We start from the raw sequence: 23,459 nt of genomic DNA, 5'->3' as shown, positions 1-23,459 counted from the left end.
TAGATCTCAAAAGAGCTTAAATCAGTCAACTGGTGATCAGCTGGCCTGACAAATAGGTCATGCAGATTTCTCATTGGCACTGCAGTTTGTTCATGTTCTACAACTCGCTGGAGTATGAGCTTTCTTAGCAAAGCCATAGATAATGTGTAGGTGGCGTTTTCCATTTGGATATTTCTGTTGGTTACATTCTATGCTTTGGTTTTGGTGGAAGCACACGGAAATGAATTTTACTGTAATTACTCTGAACCCAGAATAACATTTCTTAAATTGCATCTGAAGAAGCGGAAAGGTACATCAACAAAACACACAGACTCTGAAATATGATTTGACATACAGAATATGTGGTACACGATTTATTGATTACACCCTGCCATTTTACAGGACCTTTGCTAGTTTCATTATTATTTCATTATTGATTAAAAATGTGGTTTTTTATCATGATTTTATTTTGCCATTTAGTACACATCAAAGAATAAAGCAACATCGTTTGACTGTGTGGTTTTATACCTACTGTAGTATACAGTATTCTTCATTTGCTAAAGGTCCAGTTCTACAAAGACTTATGCATGTCCTTAAGGTTGCAGGATTGGGATCTCCATGAGAAATACAAGATCTTTATCCAGTATGGAAAAGTCTTCCAAATAGCTCAATAAAAATCAAGTCAGTCTGTCAGTGACAAACTCATTGGTTACCTGAATACTCAACACTAATTACACTGCATGCTGAAACTACTCAAGTGAAACACATGAATCTAAACATAATTAAACAAATTAAGCCAGAGGAAAATGGTCAGTACTCAGGTAGCTTAACCTAGGGAATAGCTAATTTCCAAGAGATTTGAGGAGCAACTAGAAAGTGCTATGCCAGTATCCCATGAGAACTGAATCAGGTTCAGGACTCCTGTCTGCTCACAGTTCCACCAAGCCAGGAACCATCTCCTCTCTTCCCTACCCTGTTGGCTCATTCAATGACAGCCATCTACCACCTGTTGCTGAGTCCTTTCTCCCACTCTCAGCCCAAGAAGCAACAGTATGTACTCGCCACAGAGGCTGGTATAGACCACAGAGCAGCTGAAGAACAGACTGGCCACCAAAGCTGGTCAGGAAGTGAGAAACTGGCTGCCTCAATGTGTGGCTGAGGGCCAATTTCAAATGTTCACAGTGGTAGATGGCTAAAGGTGAGGGAAAGGCTTATTCTGGAAATAGTACTGGAAATGAGAAACCTGTATGGGATGGGGCATGTGTTGATGAGGTGATTGATGTGCCCAGTACAATGATATTTAGCCTCAATATTTAGTGAGGACAAATATATTAAGCTCCTAAGATTTAAGAACTCTAAGAACCACATGATAGATCTTCTCTTTCAAGCATGGATCTGTGAGGAAAGTAAAGTATCAGAGTAAAGATGTGACCCATGGATTGGACAGCAGAGTTTTGCTCTAAAATATGTTCTTTAATTATAAAGTCCATTGTAATGTAAACACTTTGTGGGATATTTTCTTTCAAAGGTACTTTTTCAATCTCCCTGAGCATACTGAAGTCATTATGCATTTAGTAGAGGTGTTTCTTTGCCCAGACAACCTTAGCACAGGTTACACATTTCTATATGAGATAACAGATGATGCGTTAATAGGTATTCCTGTGAAAACACATATGTAAGTGATATGCATCTGTATATCCCCACAGCTTTAGGAGAATATACAGCTAGCAAAACAGATGCAGCAAAACATTCAGGCCAAGAAATATGTTAGCTATAAAACTTGTTTCTTTATTTCTTTAAACGAACTAAAGGAAACATGTTGAAAGAATCAAACAAAACAGTTCAGTTTATTAACATATTTTACATACAGGTGACCGACAGTAATTACTTCTCTCTGAAAAAAAAAAAATGAAAAGAAGATTGCCACTTGAATTTTCCAAAGACGATTTTGACAGAAACATACAATATGTTCAGTGAAAAATGTACTGTAAGTAAAGACTTGTATGTAAGGAAAATAGATAAAAACCAAGCAAATTTGACCATTGCTAAAAAGCCTTCTTGGTTATAAATAAAATTATTGAGAGGTGTTCTTTATTTCCACAGAAAAAAGACAGTAGTAGAATTTTATAAACAGCTACATATTTACACAGCCCTCTACCAGTAATGGGACTGGGCCTGATTCTTTAAGGTGCGGGGCACTTCCTGAGAAGGCAGTGGGAACTGAAGGGTCTCTGCACCTCACAGGATCAGGCACTTAAAAGGATGACATGACAGCAGACCTTATAAGAGGACAACATTGGAAATGCTGAAGCAACATGTTTACGCTGCAATCGTGCAAAATGTACATGAGTAGGCCCGTTGACATCAACAGAATTATCACATGCTTAAAGTTAAACACATGTGTAAGTGTTTGCAGTATCTGGGGCCTGGATGGAAGACTATTGCATGTAATAAAGGAAGCAAAGGAATCTGCTATATTTACAATATATTTTACACTGAAACTAACGCACATACCCTTGCATTTACACTTGCATTGATTTGCCCATGTAACTTATGCTCCTGCATTTTAATTTGGCAAATAAGGTCAGGATCCTCAAAATGTGTACCAGATGACAAACTCATAAAAACATTTCTTTTTCAAAACCTTCTCAAGTCACAATGCTGGACGTAGTAGATATTAATCTTTCAATAGTTAAATAAAATCAGCACCAAATTCTTGTGAAGATATTCACAAAAGAAATTGGACTTACAAAATGTCTAGTCCAAGTTATTTTATTAGACCAGACCTCAGAGGAATTCCTTACAAGTTAAAAAAAGATTAAGATACAACTATATATTTGGGAGGGAGAACAGAATTATATGAAACCACAAAACATTTTAAAAATCTACTTTAAATTGAACAAAAGCTTGGGCTGAAGCAGACCTGTATCTATGAACACTTTAATGGAACCCGTTCCCTGTAGATGGCAATATACAACTTTATGCGAAGAATCTCATTACCACAAAAAAGGCAACAGGCATGTTTCCACTAGCAAAGTGATTAATAAAATCTGCTGTGCCAGTTGGTTTTTTCTCTCCCTCTTTCTCTCTCATGAACTGCAGATATTTCTAATATTAGAAATAAATCCTAAACTCTGAAAAGTCTCTAGCATCTTTAGGAATTCTACTCCTTTTCTCTTCTTGTTTATGATATTTGTTTTACAATAATTCAGCTTCTCTTGTGTATGTATACCAATTGTACACAGTGTAGTATAAATACTGTGCATGAGTGCACATTTAAGTACAATGCCTATACTGGAGAGACAGTTATTGAGTTAAGAGAGAGAACTGTTCACTAGGTCATTTCATATTTTCACAATGCTACATTTTCTGAAATAACAATAATAATGTCTGGGTTCCTCCCTTATTCCATTGTACTGCTCATACATATTTTTCTTCCATTTACCTTAAGCAGCTGAAACAGCAAGGAACATTTTTGAACAACCTATAATATTCTTCCTGGATCTGAAATGAAAAGATGGGATTAAAACATGACAAATTTATTAACAGATTAATAAAGCCAGTGTTCCATTTTACTTGGTTTTAAAGGTGTTCAATATTGAGGTACTGATTTTAGCATTAGGACTGATTTTAGCAAAGGACACCAAAGACTACATAATCTCAGAACTGGAAGGTGAACAGTAAGCCCCAGTTCAGATCCTAATTGAAAAGCATGAAGACCAGATTTATTCAACCTTTTAAATTATTTCATAGAGTAGTTGCATTGTAATAATTTTTGACATTGAAATGCATTGTTTTTAAAACCCTAAACCTGGGAGAAATATCTGAGAAGATAAGAATTTGGGGTGAAATTCTGGCCCCACTGAAGTCAACGGCAAAAGACCCATGGCCTTCAGTGGGGTCAGGATAACACTTTATGCCAGAGGGCATGATCCTGTACACCCTTATACACATGAGTAACTTCATATATGTGAATGCCCCCCATTGACCTCAAAGAGCTAATTCAGATGCATAAAAAGTTACTCATGTGCGTAAACGTTTGCAGGACTAGGTTCCTGATTATGTAGCTATATATGAATATTCACATGAAGCATTTCCCACAGGAAAGATGGTACTTACTTTTCTAGATAAAACACAAAGAAATATGAAGATGAACATCCCCTGAAACGCATTGAAAATTGTAAAAAGATACGCAGTGGCCACTGATCCCTGGACCACATGGAGCACCCCAAAGATCCAGGTAGCCCCAAGAAGGAACAGGAGAGCAAGAGCACCCCGAGCACAAGACCTAGGAAAAATAAAAACATTGCAATCAAGGTGGTGACTTATGTCATTTTCTTCCTCTAATCTCTCCTTTGAAAAATGAATGCTTCACAAAGGTCTGAGAACATTTAGCTTTTTGCAGTTACTTGGTGTGTACTTTAGGTTGTGCTGCAGTACTATTGCAAGAATATGCTCACAGTCATTGTATAATAGGAAAAGAGTAAAACTGGATGGATTTAAAACACTGGCTTTCTTAATCTTCATATAAGTTTCCTCTGGTGTACTGCAGTGCTGTATGATTTGATTTTAAATCTACTGTGAGTGTAATTCCCCAAGGTAAAACATATGTCTGTTATGAAGTATTCTCCCCCCAAAACCAGGAAAAATGTACAGTATGCTCTTAGGTCAGCACATATGCATGGCATCAAAGGGATCTTATGGCTCCCTCATCAGAAAATGGGGCCGGCAGTAAAACAATGCACTCTCTTTAAAAAAAAAAAAAAAAAAGATTTTGATTTTACAACACAAATAGCTTCACATAGTTCCAGGTCAGAATATTGCTGCCTTAATATTCTATACATTGATTGGCTGTGATTTATTTTTGCTAACATATTGTATAGCTCCCTCGCTCTAGCAAATTACAATATGTTGTCTTGGAAATGAAACCACTCATTACTTCCATATTCATTCTTAGCCCAGTCATTGCAGGACTTCCTTAGAGCAGAAGACATTTTTAGCATTGTTCCTCTGAAAATGAATAATTTTCAACTTCATTAAAACCAACTCACTACATGAAGCTATGAAGAATGAGGGATAAGAGAAAGTAATCAATCAAACAATTTCTAAATCCTAACTATAAATCTTGGGCAATGCATTGAAACTGCAGGAGTGTTTCTAAGCAACACAAACAGTAAGTTGTTTTCAATGTTCCCTGTAGTACACTTCAGCTTTTCCTGCACAAACGGTTTTCAAGGTCCCTATAAATCAGTTTTAAAGAGAGAGAGTTGATGGAAAAATCATAGCAGCATGCAAAGTAAAAATCCCGGGGAAGGAAAAAGAAAAGAAAGAAACACTGAGCCTCATTGTACAATTTCTTCACAGATAAAGTGACTCACTGAGAACTTGGTTTCTTCATATATTTATTATATGTCTCTTTACCCAGGGAGAAATCTTTCAGTTCTGATTCAGGCACAATTCCTGAAATCAGTTTTTGCCTGAGTAGGGGCTGCAGGATCTAGTGCTTCAAAAGGAATGGAAAATTAGTTGTTTACCCCTTACCACCAGTCTTTAACCTCTTCTTTATAAAGGGCTAGATTCTCATACTCATCTTGTTTACTTTGCAGGCTGCTCAATTCATGTCAGTGGGACTATTTGAAGAATAAGGCATTGCTCCGTGTGAGCAAAAGATGGCAGAATCTAACCCAAAATGAATTTAATGTGATAACAGAGAATGAGTTTTCTTTCTACAAACCATTAAAAAAATTCTTGAGTAGGCAAATTCATTATTTTTGGAATGATCACTTTAATCTCTGATTGTATTTAAAGTTATGGACAGTAGAATTTGTGTTACAAGGGAAACTTACCTTATATTTTCATAACAGCTAACTTCTGGCTTTAACATTGCAGTGTGTCGAAATACTTTGTAAATAATCACCCCAAAAGCCAGCAAATTAACCTGAGGGAAAAAATGCTTTTGTTTTTAGTTCAGACTAATGTGCAAATATCAGTGGTGTGTTTAAATAAAACAAGTCAGATAAAGATTTCTGTGTACATGGAATCTAAAGAATCTGTTGTTGGGGGCAAAAAACCCTCTCTCTGATCCACTTATATTAAAAACAAAATTATGAGCCCTGTAATAAACAATGATCAAACAGGTCTGTAACTCTATCTCACCTAAACAGTATCACTGACGGTAGCCTGCAAATGTTTTTATTGATTTCATTGGGAAATCTCTTAGCTTTCCTGCTCAAATTTTTTTCCTCTGTGGGTGTGTATATATATAAAAATAAAATCCTACAGATTTATCATTATACTCTATAGTGATAAAACTTGCTTTTTGTTGCCAAATAATATTAATGGCATCAGATAATCTGAGGTCTTTAGGGTGTGTAAACTTTCAAGCGGAATAAAAAACAGAGGTTTACACAAAGAATTTCAAAAATAACTTTGGTTGAAGAGTTTCTTGCTGGGTATTATGTGTTATATTTATGTGTGTTTGACTGGGGAATAATGTTTTAGTGATTTTTTGGACCCATTTTATGATTATGGTGCTTTATTTGTGGTTGAAACAGAAAAAAGAACTAAAAAAGAGGTTTTGCAAATGATGCTCAATTTGCTTGCTTGGCTAGACTTCGCTGAGCTTTCATGTTTAAGTTTCTACTACATTCCTCTTACAAGATGTATGGGTTTGCGGTCTTCCTTTTTTAAATTTCTTATTTTGGTTTGCAGCATTTAACATCAGCATCTATTAAAAATGTTAATAAATTAAGCAAGTTTCAGCTGGATGTCTTCCAGATTCTATTTGTAGATGCTTGTGGGATTACAGCTGTAGACTGAATAGAATTAATACCTCCCTCACTTGTTTCTCCAGAATGATTGTGTATTATTTTCCCCCTTCTCTTCCTTTAAAAAAAAACATTATAAAAGTGCAGCATCACTATTAAAGTATCGGTTTAATTTTCTAACATTTGCTGTGTATGGTCTCAGAACATTGTTGATTATGTTGGGGGGGCGGTATTAGGTATGTTGTTAAATGCAGGCTCTGCTTTAATTAGCCTGCTTTAATACAGTAATAATGTATTTACAATTTGATAAGACAGGCGAGAGAGCTGATTAGTAGTTTAGGGAATTAATTCTTCATTGAATACCTTGCACTTGCATAGATCATGAGAGATTTTCTGAAGCTACTTACATTTAAAATTGTAATCTATAATATCTCCTAAACCAGCAATGTTTCAAAGTTAATTATAAGTAAGTCAGTAGTTGTGATAATTATATGCAGAGTTACTTTTTATCATATATTTGCTGGTGAATAATAGATCAAGTAACTTCGTATATACACTGTAGTTTGCATAGCCAATCTAATGTGTTTCTTAAAATACTGTCTAGAAAGTAAGGTAAAATGTGATCAAAATACTGTACACAGAGAGAATACTCACTATAATTTCTCTATAAAGTGGCATAAGATTGGAAACCTTTGAGTCATGATACAAAGCATGTGGCCTAGTTTCCATTCTATGGGCCTGTTCCAAAACCCACCAATGCCAAAGGAGAGCCTTTTCCATTGACTTCAGTGGGCTTTGTAGCAGGGCCTATGGGCCAAATCCTATTATTCTTTGCCCATGGACAAAAATGTCCTGAAAGGTGAGGAATGGGGCAGCCCACAGGGAGTAACTGTGAAAGGGGTGTACCGGTGAGGGAAGATTCCATTTCTCTGGATCCCAATGGGATTCCCCTACACAGACCATTTACTCTGTCTATTGAGCAAGGTACTAGGATTTGGCTCTCTGCATTAATGTAATAACCATTAATTCTAATCATTTGATTCATCAATTAATTCTAACGGGAATAATCTGTATGTATCAAGGGGATGGGTGAGATTAACGTTGGCTTCACTGGAGTTATTGTCTCAAGTAGCCTCATAGGAGGATGTGTTACAGGGTAATGACAGTGAACTTTACTGAAATACAGGGTATTTTGCAAGAGTTATTAAAATCCTAAGTAGGTTTTTACCCCTTGTTCTAACATTTCCAAGCACTCTGTACATAAAAAATAATGAGCCAAATACATTTGCAGTGTGTATAATAAAGTGAGAATACTCAAAACAGTGACTTGTATGCAAATTTTTCAAACCCTAGCAGGAAACTTCTTGGACTGCAGCTTTGCCTGTTAGATGACCCAAGAGTAGGTGATAACAAAATATTTGCAATTGCCCCCAAGGAGCCACACTTTTCCCAAGTAAGGAAGGAAGGAATTTACAGTATGTCTTGTTATAAAGTTTGTTTTCAATATAACAAAGGCTGAACGGCTTGAGAAATCGTTGCATGTCCTGACGGGGGTTCTGTGAAGTATGTGTTTGGTTTTGGTCTGCTGTTCTAACACCATATTATCTAATGGGGGAAAGGGGAACTGTAATGTCCCCTAGAGATATATGAGGTCTGGAAACTGCATTCTCCAGCAAAAAACAGGGGAAACTGCAATGTACACTCATAAAAACCAGGTGCTGTTGGGCAAGTGGCAAACTGAATTCTTATTATTCCACTTTCCTCCCTTAACATCAGGCACACAAATTAAAAGCTTCTGACGTACAGCCCAAGCCTGCAAGGCGCTGAACAGCCCCTCCCAATGATTTTAATGGGAACTCAGCAACTTGGAGGATTGGGTGCTTTGCAAGTACAGTTTTTGAAATTACTCTGACTTTTCAGTAGTGTCCTATGAAGTTCAATGACATAAATGGTTGGCCAAAGAAGATAGAGGAACCGCCCCTACCATATCATCTGCAGCACATTACCTGTTTCTAAATGCATTTACAAGAGCATATTTAGCCAGACCTATCTTACCTTCTAGTAGCATTTATGTACATTGGTATATTTGTGATTCTACAGCTTTGTATGTGAACAACAAAAAAAGTGAAGGCACGTGTAAATGAAAAGCCTTCCAAAAGGAAAATCAGCTATAACGTATTGTGACAGACCCAGACCAGTGGGGTACAGGGGTCTGGTAGAGGGCAAATATACTGGTCACTGGATGAGTAGTTTTCTGTTCCCTGAGTGACCAGAGCAGAGGCTGCAATAGAGTAATCAGGAACCTGCTAGAACCAGTTAAGGCAGGCAGGCAGGCAGGCTAATTAGGACACCTGGAGCCAATTGAGAAGAAGCTGCTAGAATCGATTAAGGCAGGCTAATCAAGGCACCTGGGTTTTAAAAGGAGCTCACTTCAGTTTGTGGTGCGAGTGTGAGGAGCAAGAGGCGCAAGGAGCTGAGAGGGAGAGGGTATGCTGCTGGAGGACTGAGGAGCACAAGCGTTATCAGACACCAGGAGGAAGGTCCTGTGGTGAGAATAAAGAAGGTGTTTGGAGGAGGCCATGGGGAAGTAGCCCAGGGAGTTGTAGCTGTCATGCAGCTGTTACAGGAGGCACTATAGACAGCTGCAGTCCACAGGGCCCTGGGCTGGAACCCAGAGTAGAGGGCGAGCCCGGGTTCCCCCCAAACCTCCCAATTGACCTGGACTGTGGGTTCTTCCAGAGGGGAAGGTCTCTGGGCTGTTCCCCAACCCACATGGTGAATCTCTGCGGCAAGAAAACCCGACAATAAGCTCAGGACCCACCAAGATAGAGGAGGAACTTTGTCACAGTATGTTATAGAGGGAGACAACTATGTATATGAACCAATGTAATCCCAATGTGATATATGCCATCATGTGCCAGCAATGCCCCTCTGCCATGTACATTGGCCAAACCGGACAGTCTCTACGCAAAAGAATTAATGGACACAAATCTGACATCAGGAATCATAATACTCAAAAACCAGTGGGAGAACACTTTAACCGGTCTGGCCATTCTTTGACAGACCTGCGGGTGGCTATCTTAAAACAGAAAAACTTCAAAAAAAGACTCCAACGAGAGACTGCTGAGCTGGAATTGATATGCAAACTAGACACAATCAACTCAGGGCTAAATAGGGATTGGGAATGGCTGAGCCATTACAAACATTGAATCTATCTCCCCTTGTAAGTATTCTCACACTTGCTTCTTATCAAACTGTCTGTACTTGGCTACCTTGATTATCACTTCAAAAGTTTTTTTTCTCTTACTTAATTGGCCTCTCAGAGTTGGTAAGACAACTCCCACCTGTTCATGCTCTCTGTATGTGTGTATATATATCTCCTCAATATATTTCACTCTATATGCATCCGAAGAAGTGGGTTGTAGCCCACGAAAGCTTATGCTCTAATAAATTTGTTAGTCTCTAAGGTGCCACAAGTACTCCTGTTATTAATGTAATCCCAGATTCCTCCAGCGAGAGTCAGAAATCCAAATGACATCCTGGAATGCTGGCTTTTATGTTAGGATCCATGATGGATCTGAAAATATCAGACAGCTCCTTATTGGGTACACAGCTAAGGAAACTCAAGGAGCATAAGTTATTTCATCTTTTGTTTGCACCTTCCAGGCATTAGACAGCTGGCTTTGAATGCATTTTGTTGTCATACAGTAATAGAAGTGCTATATTTTGATTTGTCCAAACACACCTTTCTTTGTAGGATCCTCCATATGCAGGACAGGAGGATTCAGAAATCTGAGATAAAATCCTGCCTCTAGTGAAGTCCATGGAAAAACTCCCATTGACTTTAGTGGTGCCAGGATTTTACCTAAGTGTTTTCTGGAGGAATGGTGGAGTATCAAAAGATTTGCAGGTAAGAAAGACACTACTCTGAGCCCCATCAGATACATAACTCAGTCTACAGTTTAAATATGGCCCTCATACATGTATGTAATGGTCTGGATGATGCCCTGCTGGAGAAAAACTCATAGGATTAAAAAATATGCAAATTCCAAGAAACCCACAGAGGTCTCAACTAATCAGCCTGTCATGAGATGGGATTTGTTTGCCAATGGGATCAGCAAAGGTATGCCCCTCCAGCCACAGTTATTCCATGATCATGGAGAAATCTACACCTCTACCCCGATATAACACTGTCCTCGGGAGCCAAAAAATCTTACCGCGTTATAGGTGAAACCGCGTTATATCGAACGTGCTTTGATCCGCCGGAGCGCGCAGCCCCGCCCCTCCGGAGAACTGCTTTACCGTGTTATATCCGAATTCATGTTATATCAGGTCATGTTATATCAGGGTAGAGGTGTATTTGAAGTGGTTTCACTCTACTTGCTTGTCTACCCCAGCCCTGAGTTAGGATGGCTCCCTCAGAAGCCTGGGTGTCATTGCTTCCCTGCCTCTGCTCTCCTACTCTTCCATTGACAACATGAAGTTGGACTCTGAAGTTTTCTGGGAACTGGTGATATAGGGAGACAGTCCAACAACAGTGGTGTGTGGTGCTCCTAGGTCTGCAAGGACCCAGAAAAGTACTGAAAAATAGCACTATGTTATTGTCTAAGCAAATTACAAATTTCCTTGTTGATCTCTAACTGTATTTTGCAAATTGTGTAATCATATAAAGATAACATAGGTTTTAAAATGCTAAATGCTCCAAGCTGTTGGAGTCCTGCTAACAGCATATTGCTTAGCAACTACTAAGTTTAAAAATGATCTTTAATTCCACTGTTAAAATGTTAAAAATGGAGTATTTTATAATGGCAGAATAACAATGTTATATCCTGGAGTAAATATTATGTTTCTGCTTTGCATTATATGAAACACTTCTCTATTTAGCATCAAATACTAATTATTTTTTGTGGAGTGCTGAATATTACAATGTATAAAATGTATTAAAGCATGCAAAATAACTGCTTGATTCTGCTATCCATACTTATGTTGAGTAGCAGCTTACTCCATAAGTAGCCCTTATTAAATCACTCTGACTACTTGAGGAGAAAGGGTACTACTCAATGTGAGTACGGGTGACAGAACTCAGAGCTTACTGAGCAAGGAGATTTGCCATCATTTTGCTCCATCAGTTTGTGTTACAGCTTTCAGATTTTGCAACCAAGAGAATACTTATTTTTTGTAATGTACAGAATGTGTGGCGCAAGAGCAACTGATTGCACAAATACATACAGTGGGTTTCTGCCAGATGCTTTGTTATAAGCAAGAGCATCAGAATAACTGTTAAAATGAAATTGCCCAGGACTATCTAACCTTAACCCTTTATAAACAAACAGAGCAGTAATAGTTTAATCTGAAGCTAAGCTTTTTGTAGCTATTTCAAGTACAAATGTATTTACCGAAGAGAAAGGAATGTGTACTTTCATAAATGCTATTCTGGTCTATGAACACTGAAGACACAGTTTAGCTTTTCACAAGATATTAAAGTCCTTTTAGTTCCAGACTCTAAGGCTCTCCATCATTACAAAGCAGAGCTAGTACAATAAAGAAGGAGCTAATTCTAAAGATTCAGACGTACTAGTTCTGATTCAGTCTGAGCACTCCACATTCAAACTTCAAAAATGAAGCCCCCAAATCATTCTTTTTTCCTTTCTCAGTCTGTCTCAATAATTGATGAAACCATCTATATGCTGATGTCAGATCTCACAAAAAAGAATGAGAAAATTTCTCCTGCTGCTCTCTTAGGCATATACTTGAATTTTTTACATACATCAGATTGAATTTGGCTCCTTCAAACAATGTCTGATGTTCAGCACAGTTGTATCTGTATCATTTCCTTCAATGACCCTTATTATCAGTGGTGGAATTAACGAGTCTGTGATGGTCTGAATTCTGCCATGAAGAGAGAGATCTGTCTGGCTACCTGACTAATGGATGGGTAAAACGACAACAGTTAGTGGGACATTATTTCTGAAAGGGTAGAATAGAGTTAAGCTGCTAACAATATAACAGTTCAAGCTTCAAATTGAAAATGTATGCCATATTAATTGCATAAAATTGCACACAAGCTGGCAGTCAAACAGTCTGGGTTTTGTTTCCTGTCTGATTTCTCTCATTATCATCTCCCAAATGAATACAACTTCTTAAATGCTTTACTTAGACAATAGTAACCTTACGCAGCAGTGGAAAATGTAGGAAAAAAATTAAGAATTTGTTTAGAATAAAGGAAAGGTCTGCAGTGGTTCATGCTAGATTTTGTGACTCTAATTGTTTAAGTAACTTCACTTATTTAAAAGTGTGAATATGTGCTGGTTGAGTTCATTTCAGACCCTGTCTCAATAATTATGACATCTTCTCATAAAGTTGTGTAGCTATGAATATTTCATAATCTTTTTTAAACACCTCAAGCTGTGGATTTAGCAATTTGATAAGTGAGTAGTTGTCAACATTTCTGAGAACACTTTTAGGGAGGCCTCAATAAATAAATAAGTGGTTTTCTGCATTTCTCGGGGGACTGCCTAGCTTCTGTTCTCTGAATCACTCTAGATTCAATGCAGTTTGTCAACGGATTGCAGGGGGCTAGATCCACAAAAAGGACCTTCAGTATTGCCCTGTCTAATGCTTAGGGGCCCTGCTGCCTAGTGGAATCTGCAGTGCTGAGTTAGGCATCCAGGCTCCCTATATGATGCCTGGGAAGAGTTAGACACCTAAGAATGGGATCCACAAAAGCCAGTAAGCTGAGCAGGGAACCACCTAAGCTAGCTAATAGGAAATGCTGAGGCGGGGAGTGTGGCCTAACACCTGTCCTTCAAAGGGAGTGAGGCACGTCTTTCCACACAGGATTCACAGCTATGAACCGGCTCCTGGAGTTAAGTGCCGATGCCAGGTCAGTCCTTCCACAAGGGAAATGAGGATATTGACATAGTGGTGGTGCTGAAGTCGCTGCTCCGAGTCAGGCAGCATGGAGATTTGAACCTGAGTCTCCCATGCAGGTGCCCTAACCACTGGACTACCACCACCTTCTCCCCTTCTGCTTTGAGTAAGGTCCATTCCAGCAGGCTCTGAAAGCACCTACTGGATGTGGTCCCACGGGTGACATAGGTAGGGAACACCCAGTCTGAGAATCCCACTGGGGCTTAGATTCTCAGCTGTGTGGGGTGCACCAGGATTTAGGTAGCTTTGCACACGCCACTGGCAGAAATTTAGACAGATTGGGAATTTTGGTACCTAAAGGGTTTGATGGCAGGTGTGGCGTTTTGAGGATCTAAATTTTGGATATAGGTGCCTAATGAGGCAGTTAGGCTCCTAAATTTCTCTGCAGCTCTAGCCCTGATTTACTAGGTAATTCTGAAATAGCTTTCTTTAATGTCAATCCTGCAGCCAAGGGCGGACTTCTGTGCCAATGCAGAGATCCACCAAGATCCATGGGACTCCATTTGGGCATAAAAGTGGCCTGCTTTTATTCTGTTGTAGGATTGTGGCCTATACTGGTCAGTATATGAGAGAAACTAATAGCTCTGATAGGTCTATATGAATAAACTATTTACTAGATTGAATCTGCCCCTTTTTCTGCAAAGACTCTGTACCCTTTGGGCCAAGTCTTAGGCGCCTCTTAAGTCCCCACACATCTTCAAAGAGGTGCAAAGAGGATTTAAAGATGCCTTAAAGCAGTGCCTGAAGATTTCCCTTGCATAAGGGCATCCTTAACTGGTGTAGAGCTGGCTACACAGGGTTTGGCCCTGCTCCAGGACCCCAGGCGGTGGGCATTTGGGGGTGTGCAGGCAGCTGGGAGGTGTGGGGCAGAGTGATCAGCAGCATGACACCTGGGGATACTCGAGACCATTGGGAGCCTACAAATACAGGGTGTGTGTGTGTGAATATATAGCAGACAGTCCCCTCCATCCCTGTGATGCACAGTGAAACTGGCTTTTTTTTAAAACCGGATTCATTCATTATTTGATGTATTATTTATCAAACACATTTTGACGTATAGATTGCTCACAAACTATTTGCTATGACCTGTCCCCTGAATATTCACTATTTCAGCTGTGTGACTGGTCACTTAAATCACATGGTATTGTTTCCGATCCCAGGTTGGATGACTCAAATCCAAAGAGCTTTCAGGGGATGGCCATGTGACACTGCCAAGGAGAATACTCTTATGAATCTGTGGTCATGGGAGATGTAACATTTTTTCTGCAATCATTTTATGAATAAAAATTCCCTCCTGTGAATGTTTGTGAAAGATGAATCGAAGTAGTAGAGTGGAAGCAAATTCCCATTTGAATAAAAACTTATGCTCATGAATATTTTTACATAGTATTCATCTATTGGTGGTGGTGTCATAGAGATAATCATAGCTCATCATTAGGAAAAGTATAGAGGACATCACTCTTCTCTGTAGATTGTCTAAAGCAAACCCACGCATTCCTTTTAATGAGCACTTTAAAGAGAGACAAAGTAAAGTAGCTCCAATAGCATTTTAAGGGATAGAAAAGTAAGAAAAGAAGTCGTCCAAATGTCAGTGGCTTCGGTGAAGAGCAGCATGAAGGTAGACCATACATGTGGATATGGTTTCCGTAGCTAGAAAAGAAATGGGTGCTGAGTGAAAATGTGGGGGATTGGGCTGGCTTGGGATATAGGGTTGCCAACTTTCTAATTGCACAAAACTGAACACCCTAGCCCTGCCCTTTCCCCGAGCCCCCGCCTCTTCCCTGTGGCCCCACCCCCACTCACTACATTTCCCCTCCCTCGGTGGCTCGCTCTCCCCCTCCCACTTTCACTGGGCTGGGGTAGGGGATTGGGGTGCGGGGGGGGGGGTGAGGGCTCTAACTGGGGGAGTGGGTTTTGGGGTGTAGGAGGGGGCTCCAGGCTGGGGGGTGGGGCTGAGGGATTTGGAATGTGGGAGGGGGCTGTGGGTTGAGGCAGTGGGTTGGGGTGAAGGAGGGGGTATGGTCTCTGTGCTGGGGCAATGGATGAGGGGCTTGGGGTGCAGGAGGGGGCTCCAGGTTTGGGGGGGCTCAGGGATGGGGCATGGTCTTACCTCAGGTGGCTCCCGGTCAGTGGCGCAGTGGGGCTAAGGCAGGCTCCCTGCCTGTCCTGGCACCATGCTGCACCCTGGAAGTGGCCAGCAGGTCTGACTCTTCGGCGGGGCGGGGGTGGGGGGCAGGAGGCTCTGTGCACCGCTCTCGCCCACAGGCACCGCCCCTTCAGCTCCCATTGGCCAGGGTTCCCAGCCAATGGGGGTGCAGAGTCAGTGTTTGGGGCGGTGGCAGTGTGTGGAGACCCATGGCCCCTGCCAACTAGGAGCTGGACCTGCTGGACGTTTCCAGGGCGCAGTGTGGTGCCAGGACAGGTAGGGACTAGCCTGTCTTAGACCTGCTGCATCACCAACCAGACTTTTAATGGCCTGGTTGGCAGTGCTGATCGGAACCACCAGCGTCCCTTTTCAACCGGGCGTTCCAGTAGAAAACCAGACACCTGGCAACCCTAGTGGGATGGTGTCACATAGTCTGCAAGGGTAGCTTGCACCTGGCCTGTATTCCTCTCCTTCTTTCTTTCCTTGGTTGTTTTTCCATGATGGAGGAAATTTTACTTTGGTCAGTGGAATGTTCCTCCAGTTACCATGAGTGAGCATAAGCCTGGAGAAGGTGGCAGTGGGCCCTCCACCTACTGGCAGAAACTAAAAAGGGGCTGCCAGTGGGAGTTGGGGCCTTTCTTATACCACTGCTAACAACCTGAAAGTGCTCTGCACCCATGCTAGAAAGAGCTGAGAAAGAACTTTTTAACTCTGATAAGTGAAGTTGAAGATTGGGCTTTGTGTGGCAATTGCTTCTAAGGCCGAGCTCATTTGGATTGATCGTCCCTCACATGCTCCATCCAGGGTGAAGCTGGTCACCATATTTGGGGTTGGTAAATATATATATATTTTTTATCTGTGGCACCACCTTCCCCTGGAGCATCCAGCTATCAGCGTTTGATGTTTGTTCTCAATGTAACAACTTAATAGGAGGGCATTCCATTCTGGTGGAAATTGGTGGCATAGCCTCTTTCTCCAAATTATTTGCAGGTGCTTGGGAACAGGTGTATTAAGGATGATTTGGGGGAAGACATGGGTGCAAGGTTGGGTCTTCTTCTCATGCACAAGTACCAGGGCCTCCATGAGAAAACAGTTACCCCTCCAACACTAGTAACATTGGGAACTATAGTCTGGAGGCTGCATCTGACTGGTGTCCATGGCACAAGGTAGGTGTCCTCAGGTTTTGTGATTATTTAGTACAGCAGGGTCTATGGATTGCTGAATAACACTGCAGTCTGAACTACTATATTTCAATCAGGATTGTAGCCTTGATTTTAAATCAACTACCATTGTGTTCAGGGCCGGCTCCAGGCACCAGCTTGTCAAGCAGGTGCTTGGGGCGGCCACTCTGGAGAGGGGCGGCACGTCCAGCTATTCGGCGGTAATTCGGCAGACGGTCCCTCACTCCGGCTCGGAGCGAAGGACCTCCCACCGAATTGCCGCTGCAGATCGCGATCGCGGCTTTTTTTTTTTTTTTTTTTTTTGGCTGCTTGGGGCAGCCAAAACCCTGGAGCCGGCCCTGATTGTGTTACAATTTTTTCCACTTTATCCAAAGAAATGGAGTGAAAGGTGAAAAGGTGACTATTAACACTTACTTTTGTGAAGAATAATAAACCCATAGAAAGTCCTTGAAATAAATTAATTTCCACTAAAAGGCAGACTTAATAAGAAGAGTTGATATAAAACAAGTGGTTAAAATGGCTTATGGAAGATGCACTCTAAACACTAGAGACCAAACAATACACAGCTGTGTAAGAAATGTAAATAGGTATCTACCACAATGTATTAACCTCCAGGAATGCTAAAACTCTAAGGAGCATAAACACTAGATGAAAAGTGTGAGCTGGTGGTAAAGTTTGTTATGGCAGATGCTGGAGGTCAAGGAACCTTTTAAATAACATATTGTAGGCTATCAAGAATAGTGGCCAAGAACTTCACAGTTAGAACAGAAATAATAATATAAGCATCCATATCAAAATCTGAAGAGACAATGGGCCTGATTCACCATTCCATTAGTCCAGTTGTTGTTGTTGCTTTTTAAACCAGTGGAACTCCACTGATTTCAGAGGTGTTACACGGTAAAACTGAAGTGGCAGAGTGATATCTGCCTGATATCTGAGGGCTGAGAAATATTTTTTCTGCTGAGCCTATTTTCAACATGAAAGATGTGATCAATCAGAACAATCCAGATTAAAGCATTAAGTGTGGGAAAATTGTTAGTACATGGGAACCAGTGCAGTAATAGTTTTGTCTAGAACCTCTTTTGCATTGATTACAGCAATATTACTAATCCTGAATCAGCCTCAAATGCACAGAACTAGTACGAGAACTGTTGAATACTATTTGATGAATGCACCATTCAGTTCATTTGACCATTTTTGTTGAATAAATAGTTTGACAAATAACGGCAAAATTCATCAAATAAATTATCTGATGCATATTTTTTTTTTAAGTAACTGACCAGTTCTAATGAATATGCAGGCAGTCCCCTAATGAAAAGCATTAATCTACTGGTAGCCTGCTTTCATCATTCACATGTCACTCTTCTGAATTGTGCAACTGCAATCTGTATATTTTATTCATTTACCCATCCATTTATACACGTGACGTTCAAAATCCTATGGTTAATCAATCATTGCAATTATTAGACTATTTCTATTGTACAATGTATGATTCACACATACTATGGTATGTAACCTATTGCTTTTCAGCCTCAGTACCAGATAACTGGCGGATAGCTAATGTAATGCTGATTTTTGAAAAAAAGACTCCAGAGGCGATCCTGGCAGTTACAGATCAGTAAACCTAACTTCAGTACCAGGCAAACTGGTTGAAGCTATAGTAAAGAACAGAATTATAAGACACATAAACAAACACGATAAGTTGGGAAAGAGTTCACCACAGCTTTTGTAAAGGGAAATCGTGCCTCACCAATCCATTAGAAATCTTTGCGGGAGGTCAACAAACATGTGGACAATAGTGATCACGTAGACATAGTGCACTTGCACTGTCAGACACCCTTTGACATGGTCCCTCACCAAAGGAAAGTAAGGAGTCATGGGATAAGAGGGAAGGTCCTCTCATGGATTGGTAACTGGTTAAAAGATACAAAACCAAGTGTAGGAATAAATTGTCAATTTTCACAATGGAATGAGGTAAACAGGGATGGGGAGGGTCCCCCCAAGGATCTGTATTGGGACCTATCCTGTTCAATGTATTCATAAATGATTTGGGAAAAGGGGGCAAATGGTGCAAAAATCTGCAGATGATACAAAAATCACTCAAGATAGTCCAAAGCTGACTGCAGAGAGTTACAAAGGGCTGGGTGACAAAATGGCAGATGAAATTCAATATTGATAAGTGCAAAATAATGCACATTGGGAAACATAATTCCAAGTATACATACAAAATAAGGGGGTCTAAATTAGCTGTTGCTACTCAAAAAGGATATGGTGGCATCATTGTGGATAGTTCTCTGAAAACATCTGCTCAATGCGCAGCAGCAGTCAAAAAAGTGAACAGAATGTCATGAACCATTAGGAAAGGGATAGATAACAAGACAGAAAATATCATAATGTCTCTATATAAATCCATTGTATGCCCACACCTTGAATACTGTATGCAGTTCTGGTGGACCTATATATTAGAATTGGAAAAAAAGTACAGAGAAGGGCAACAAAAATTATTAGGAGTATGGAAAAGCTTCCACACAATTAGAGATTACAAAGACTGGGACTGTTCAGTTTAGAGAAGAGATCATTAAGGGGGGACAGCATAGAAGTCTATAAAATTATGAATGGTGTGAAGAAAGTGAATAAGAAAGTGTTATATTTACCCCATCACATAAACACAAGATCCAGGAGTCATCCAATGAAATTAATAGTCAGCAAGTTTAAAACAAACATAAGGAAGCACCTCTTCACACAACACACAGTCTACCAGTGGAACTAGTTGCCAGGGGATGAAGGGAAGGGCAAAAGCATAACTAGGTTCAAAAAAGAATTAGATAAGTTCCATAATGGGCAGGACCATCAATGGCTGTTAGCCAAGGTGGTCAGGGATGCAACCGCATGCTCTGAGTGTCCCTAAGCCTCTGACTACCAGAATCTGGGACTGCACGACAGGCAGGGGCGGCTCCAGGCACCAGCGCAGCAAGCGTGTGCCTGGGGCGGCAAGCCGCGGGGGGCGCCTGCTGGTCGATGTGAGGGCAGCAGTCAGGCAGCCTTCGGCGGCATGCCTGCGGGAGGTCCACCGGTCCCGCGGTTTTGGCGGCAATTCGGCGGTGAGTACGCCGAAGCCGCAGGACCGGAAGATCACCCGCAGAAACGCCGCCGAATCCGCGTGAGTGCGGACCGCCCACAGGCATGCCGCCACCGGCCGCCTGATTGCCAGGCTTGGGGCGGCAAAAAACATAGAGCCGCCCCTGATGACAGGACATGGATCATCAGATAATAGCCTTGTTCTGTTAATTCCCTCTGAAGCATCTGGCATCAGCAACTGACAGAAGACAGGATACTGGGATAAATGGACCATTGGTATGACCCAGTTGGACCGTTCCTATGTTCTTACAGTTGGCATTCTATTCCTGCATAGGAGCACCTGAAAAGGAACTCTGCATTTATGAGATACCTTTCCCAGGAAGTAATTTCAGCCTGTACTTTCCAGGCCCAGTTTACAAGAACAATCTAGAAATTGCAGGGATGATTTTATAAGCCATTTCTGTAGTTGCAACCACCACAATTACCAATTGTTTCAAGAAATTAGAGCCTGAATCTGATCCAAATCCCTTCAGTGTCCCTGAAAACACATTAGAGGAGTAAAAATGGAAGAACACAGTAATGATGTCCTCCTTACAACACAGCACTGCAATATCTGGATGAAATGTCAGAGAGATCATTTTATAGTGTCCAGTTTTGGATATCTTCTAGTCTCAAGGCCCCATTGTCAGGGATCATGTATGTATTCTGTGATCACAGAGGGTAGTCTTATAAATAGTAATGACTGCACTGATAGATACCATTGTTAAACTGAAATGCATACCTAATATGTTAATACTATTGCTTATAACACTTTCAGAACCCAGTTCTCTGCTCTGGTATGCCAGGTTCATATCAATGGAGTTACATAGGTGTAACGGGACAGTTGAGTCAAATCAGACCTGTGTATCTCTGCATGTCTTGTCGGGGTGCAAGTACTGTTACTAGGGGACATTTTGATTGAATTAATTCAACCCTTGCTGCACCAAGCCCAACTAAACAGGCTTTGTGTGGGAAAGATGACAGGGATGGGTGAGTAGCATATTGAAAGGGGCCCTCTGATGGCTGCTCATCCAAAAGCAATTGATTCTTCTTTGTATCATCTACTCAGTGGCTTCCAGATGCTGGATCTGCATAAGCATAGCTCTCATGGCTCTGTTCCTGGCTCATCCCTGGAAACCCCTCCTCAGCAGCTTACTGGGGAGCTACTGCAGAACTCTTCTCTGCAGTGTGTGGGAGTAGAGGGCTTCATCCTGCCCCATTGAAATCAGGGGGGGCTTTGTCAGGGGCCTTTCTCCCTCTTACACAGTACTTAATGGGCAGCTTCAAATGTGTGGGAGGCTCTGCATGAGATCTCCATACAGAGGTAGACTTCATCCTATGCTAACATTATGTATTAACACCACACTGTGTGCAAAGCATGTTTTCATTTTACATTCTTTCTATTGCATAGAGATTAAAGCTATAAGAGTGCATTAAAAAAAACTAGAACATTTTCTCTCATTTGTATACCTTTTATCGCTGGAGCTTACTTTTGTATTTGCCTCATTCAAGCATACAGTTGTGGGTGTGTGTATATATTTTCTCCCCTTAAAGTCTGTAGTAAATTCATTTTTATATTAAAAAGTTTAAATTGTTCTTAAAAATAATTTCTTCAAGCTTGTAAGCTTTGATCTAATCTGTGGCACAGTTTTAGTTAAAATGGTTGTGGTTCTAAAAGATTACAAGTATTAGGAAGAAGAAATAAGAAGATGTGAAGTTGGGGATATTATCTTCAGCTTTCAGCTTGCTTTACAAAGGTTTAAAATGCCCTTTCTTCCATAACCCAATCTAGCAAACTTCTGACCCACTCCTTTTCATGTACAGTCATCAATCTAATAAATAATAAATAATAATAATTAATTCTTAGATAGGATCAATAATACCACTGGTTATACTTCAGAATTCTAATGGAACCTTAATATTAATAAGCAAATACCTTAGGCAATAGTGTTACTATTTAAGCAAACAGAGAGGAACATAGCTTGTACTCTTGATGATAAAGACCTGAGCTTCTTGCGTTTAACTATTATTACAGTAGATTTAAAGACCAAAGATCTGTTTGAAACAATGCACCCAGAGGTAGATTATCCATCAGCACAGAACCAGTTCTGTTCTTAATCATGTTGTCTCAAAAGCATATTACATTATAATCCCAAACCACAAATCTCCTAGGGCTCCATTTATAAAAGCAGAAAGCACCATTTACAGTACATGGGTTTTCCTGTTGACTAAGAATGTAATGTTTCTGAGTAAGAATTAGAGCTGCGGTGAGCTGTTCATTAGAGATTTGAACTCTGGTGTACAAATCCCTTTAGGCTTGCTTGGAAAAGCCTGTGAATTCCCTGCCATCAGTTAGTTAGGCTCAGGATTAAAGGCAAGTTTGAAAGCTGCCGGTATATATAGTTCTATATCTGAAGATTCTGTTGCTCTATCTGTTTATCTCAGAACAAAAGTAGCATTTCCTTTTCAAAGTACTTAATTGTTTTGTGTTTTTTCTCAGAGATTTCTCTACTGATTTTAAATTAATTAATCTTTCTCTGGAATAGCAATCTTGGAAAGCCTTATGGTAAGAAACAGGGCTTACTAATTAAAAAGGTATTTCCAAGTACTCATTGCCTTGGAAAGAGCATATATTTGTTACATTCCCTGCACCTAGCACACTATTTGGGAAGGAGGAACAACAAGAATGGAAATAATGCCATCAGTATCCATTCCACAGAACTTAGTACTGACTTCGTCTCCTAAATCAAGCATTTCATAAGATATTTTCTATTTTCTCCTTGGAGAGTTACGTGGGTTGAGGTTTTCGAAGTAGAGCAGGCAAATTAGCTAATCCCCTGAAGTACTTTGAAAACATTCCTGTGTATTTCACTTAATTTCCGTTACTACCCAATCAAAACTATCAAAAAGTCACACAGCAGCAACAGAGTCCACTGTGAATGGAGTACATTCCCTCATGGATTTAGTAGTGTGCACACATGGTTATTAACAGATAATAAGCAATGTGTAAGAATATTGTTAAAATAAAGTGTCAGAAAGCACTTTCATTGCACAGGCAACCACAACAAAACAATTGTTGATCTGATTTCCTGACCTGCTACAGCCATGTTGTGCTGCTCCACGGATGGAAAGGGCTTGGAAACTAGTCAGAGTGGTCTCTTCCTGGAGAGGGGAAATTACTTTGTGGTGTAGAACTGACATAGTGGGTCTAACTCAGATGTGGGCAAACTACGGCCCGCGGGCCACATCTGGCCCGTGGGCCCGTCCGGCCTGGCCCCTGAGCTCCCGGCCGGGGATCCTAGTCCCCAGCCTCTCCCCCGCTGTGGGGAGCGCAGCTGG

The 23,459-nt window shown here is 40.6% G+C and overlaps 1 protein-coding gene across 1 annotated transcript in view; it reads right to left on the bottom strand.

The window, feature by feature from the left end:
• Positions 1–410: 410 nt before the first annotated feature.
• Positions 411–23,459, bottom strand: part of LOC113407216 (adhesion G protein-coupled receptor L4-like) — a 99,448-nt gene continuing 76,399 nt past the window's right edge. The window contains exons 14-16 of the mRNA XM_026655414.2: positions 5,826–5,917; positions 4,099–4,267; positions 411–3,483 (exon numbers count right to left, since the gene is read on the bottom strand). Of these exons, the coding sequence (XP_026511199.1) occupies positions 3,421–3,483; positions 4,099–4,267; positions 5,826–5,917 (324 nt within the window). The 3' untranslated portion in view covers positions 411–3,420. The remainder of the gene's footprint in view (positions 3,484–4,098; positions 4,268–5,825; positions 5,918–23,459) is intronic.

Source organism: Terrapene carolina, unplaced genomic scaffold (assembly GCF_002925995.2).
Source record: "Terrapene carolina triunguis isolate 2854851 unplaced genomic scaffold, T_m_triunguis-2.0 Scaffold210, whole genome shotgun sequence".
In the NCBI taxonomy this organism is placed as follows: Eukaryota; Metazoa; Chordata; order Testudines; family Emydidae; genus Terrapene; species Terrapene triunguis.
The sequence above is the reverse complement of the archived record's forward strand: the minus strand, read 5'-3'. Positions and strand labels throughout refer to the sequence as shown.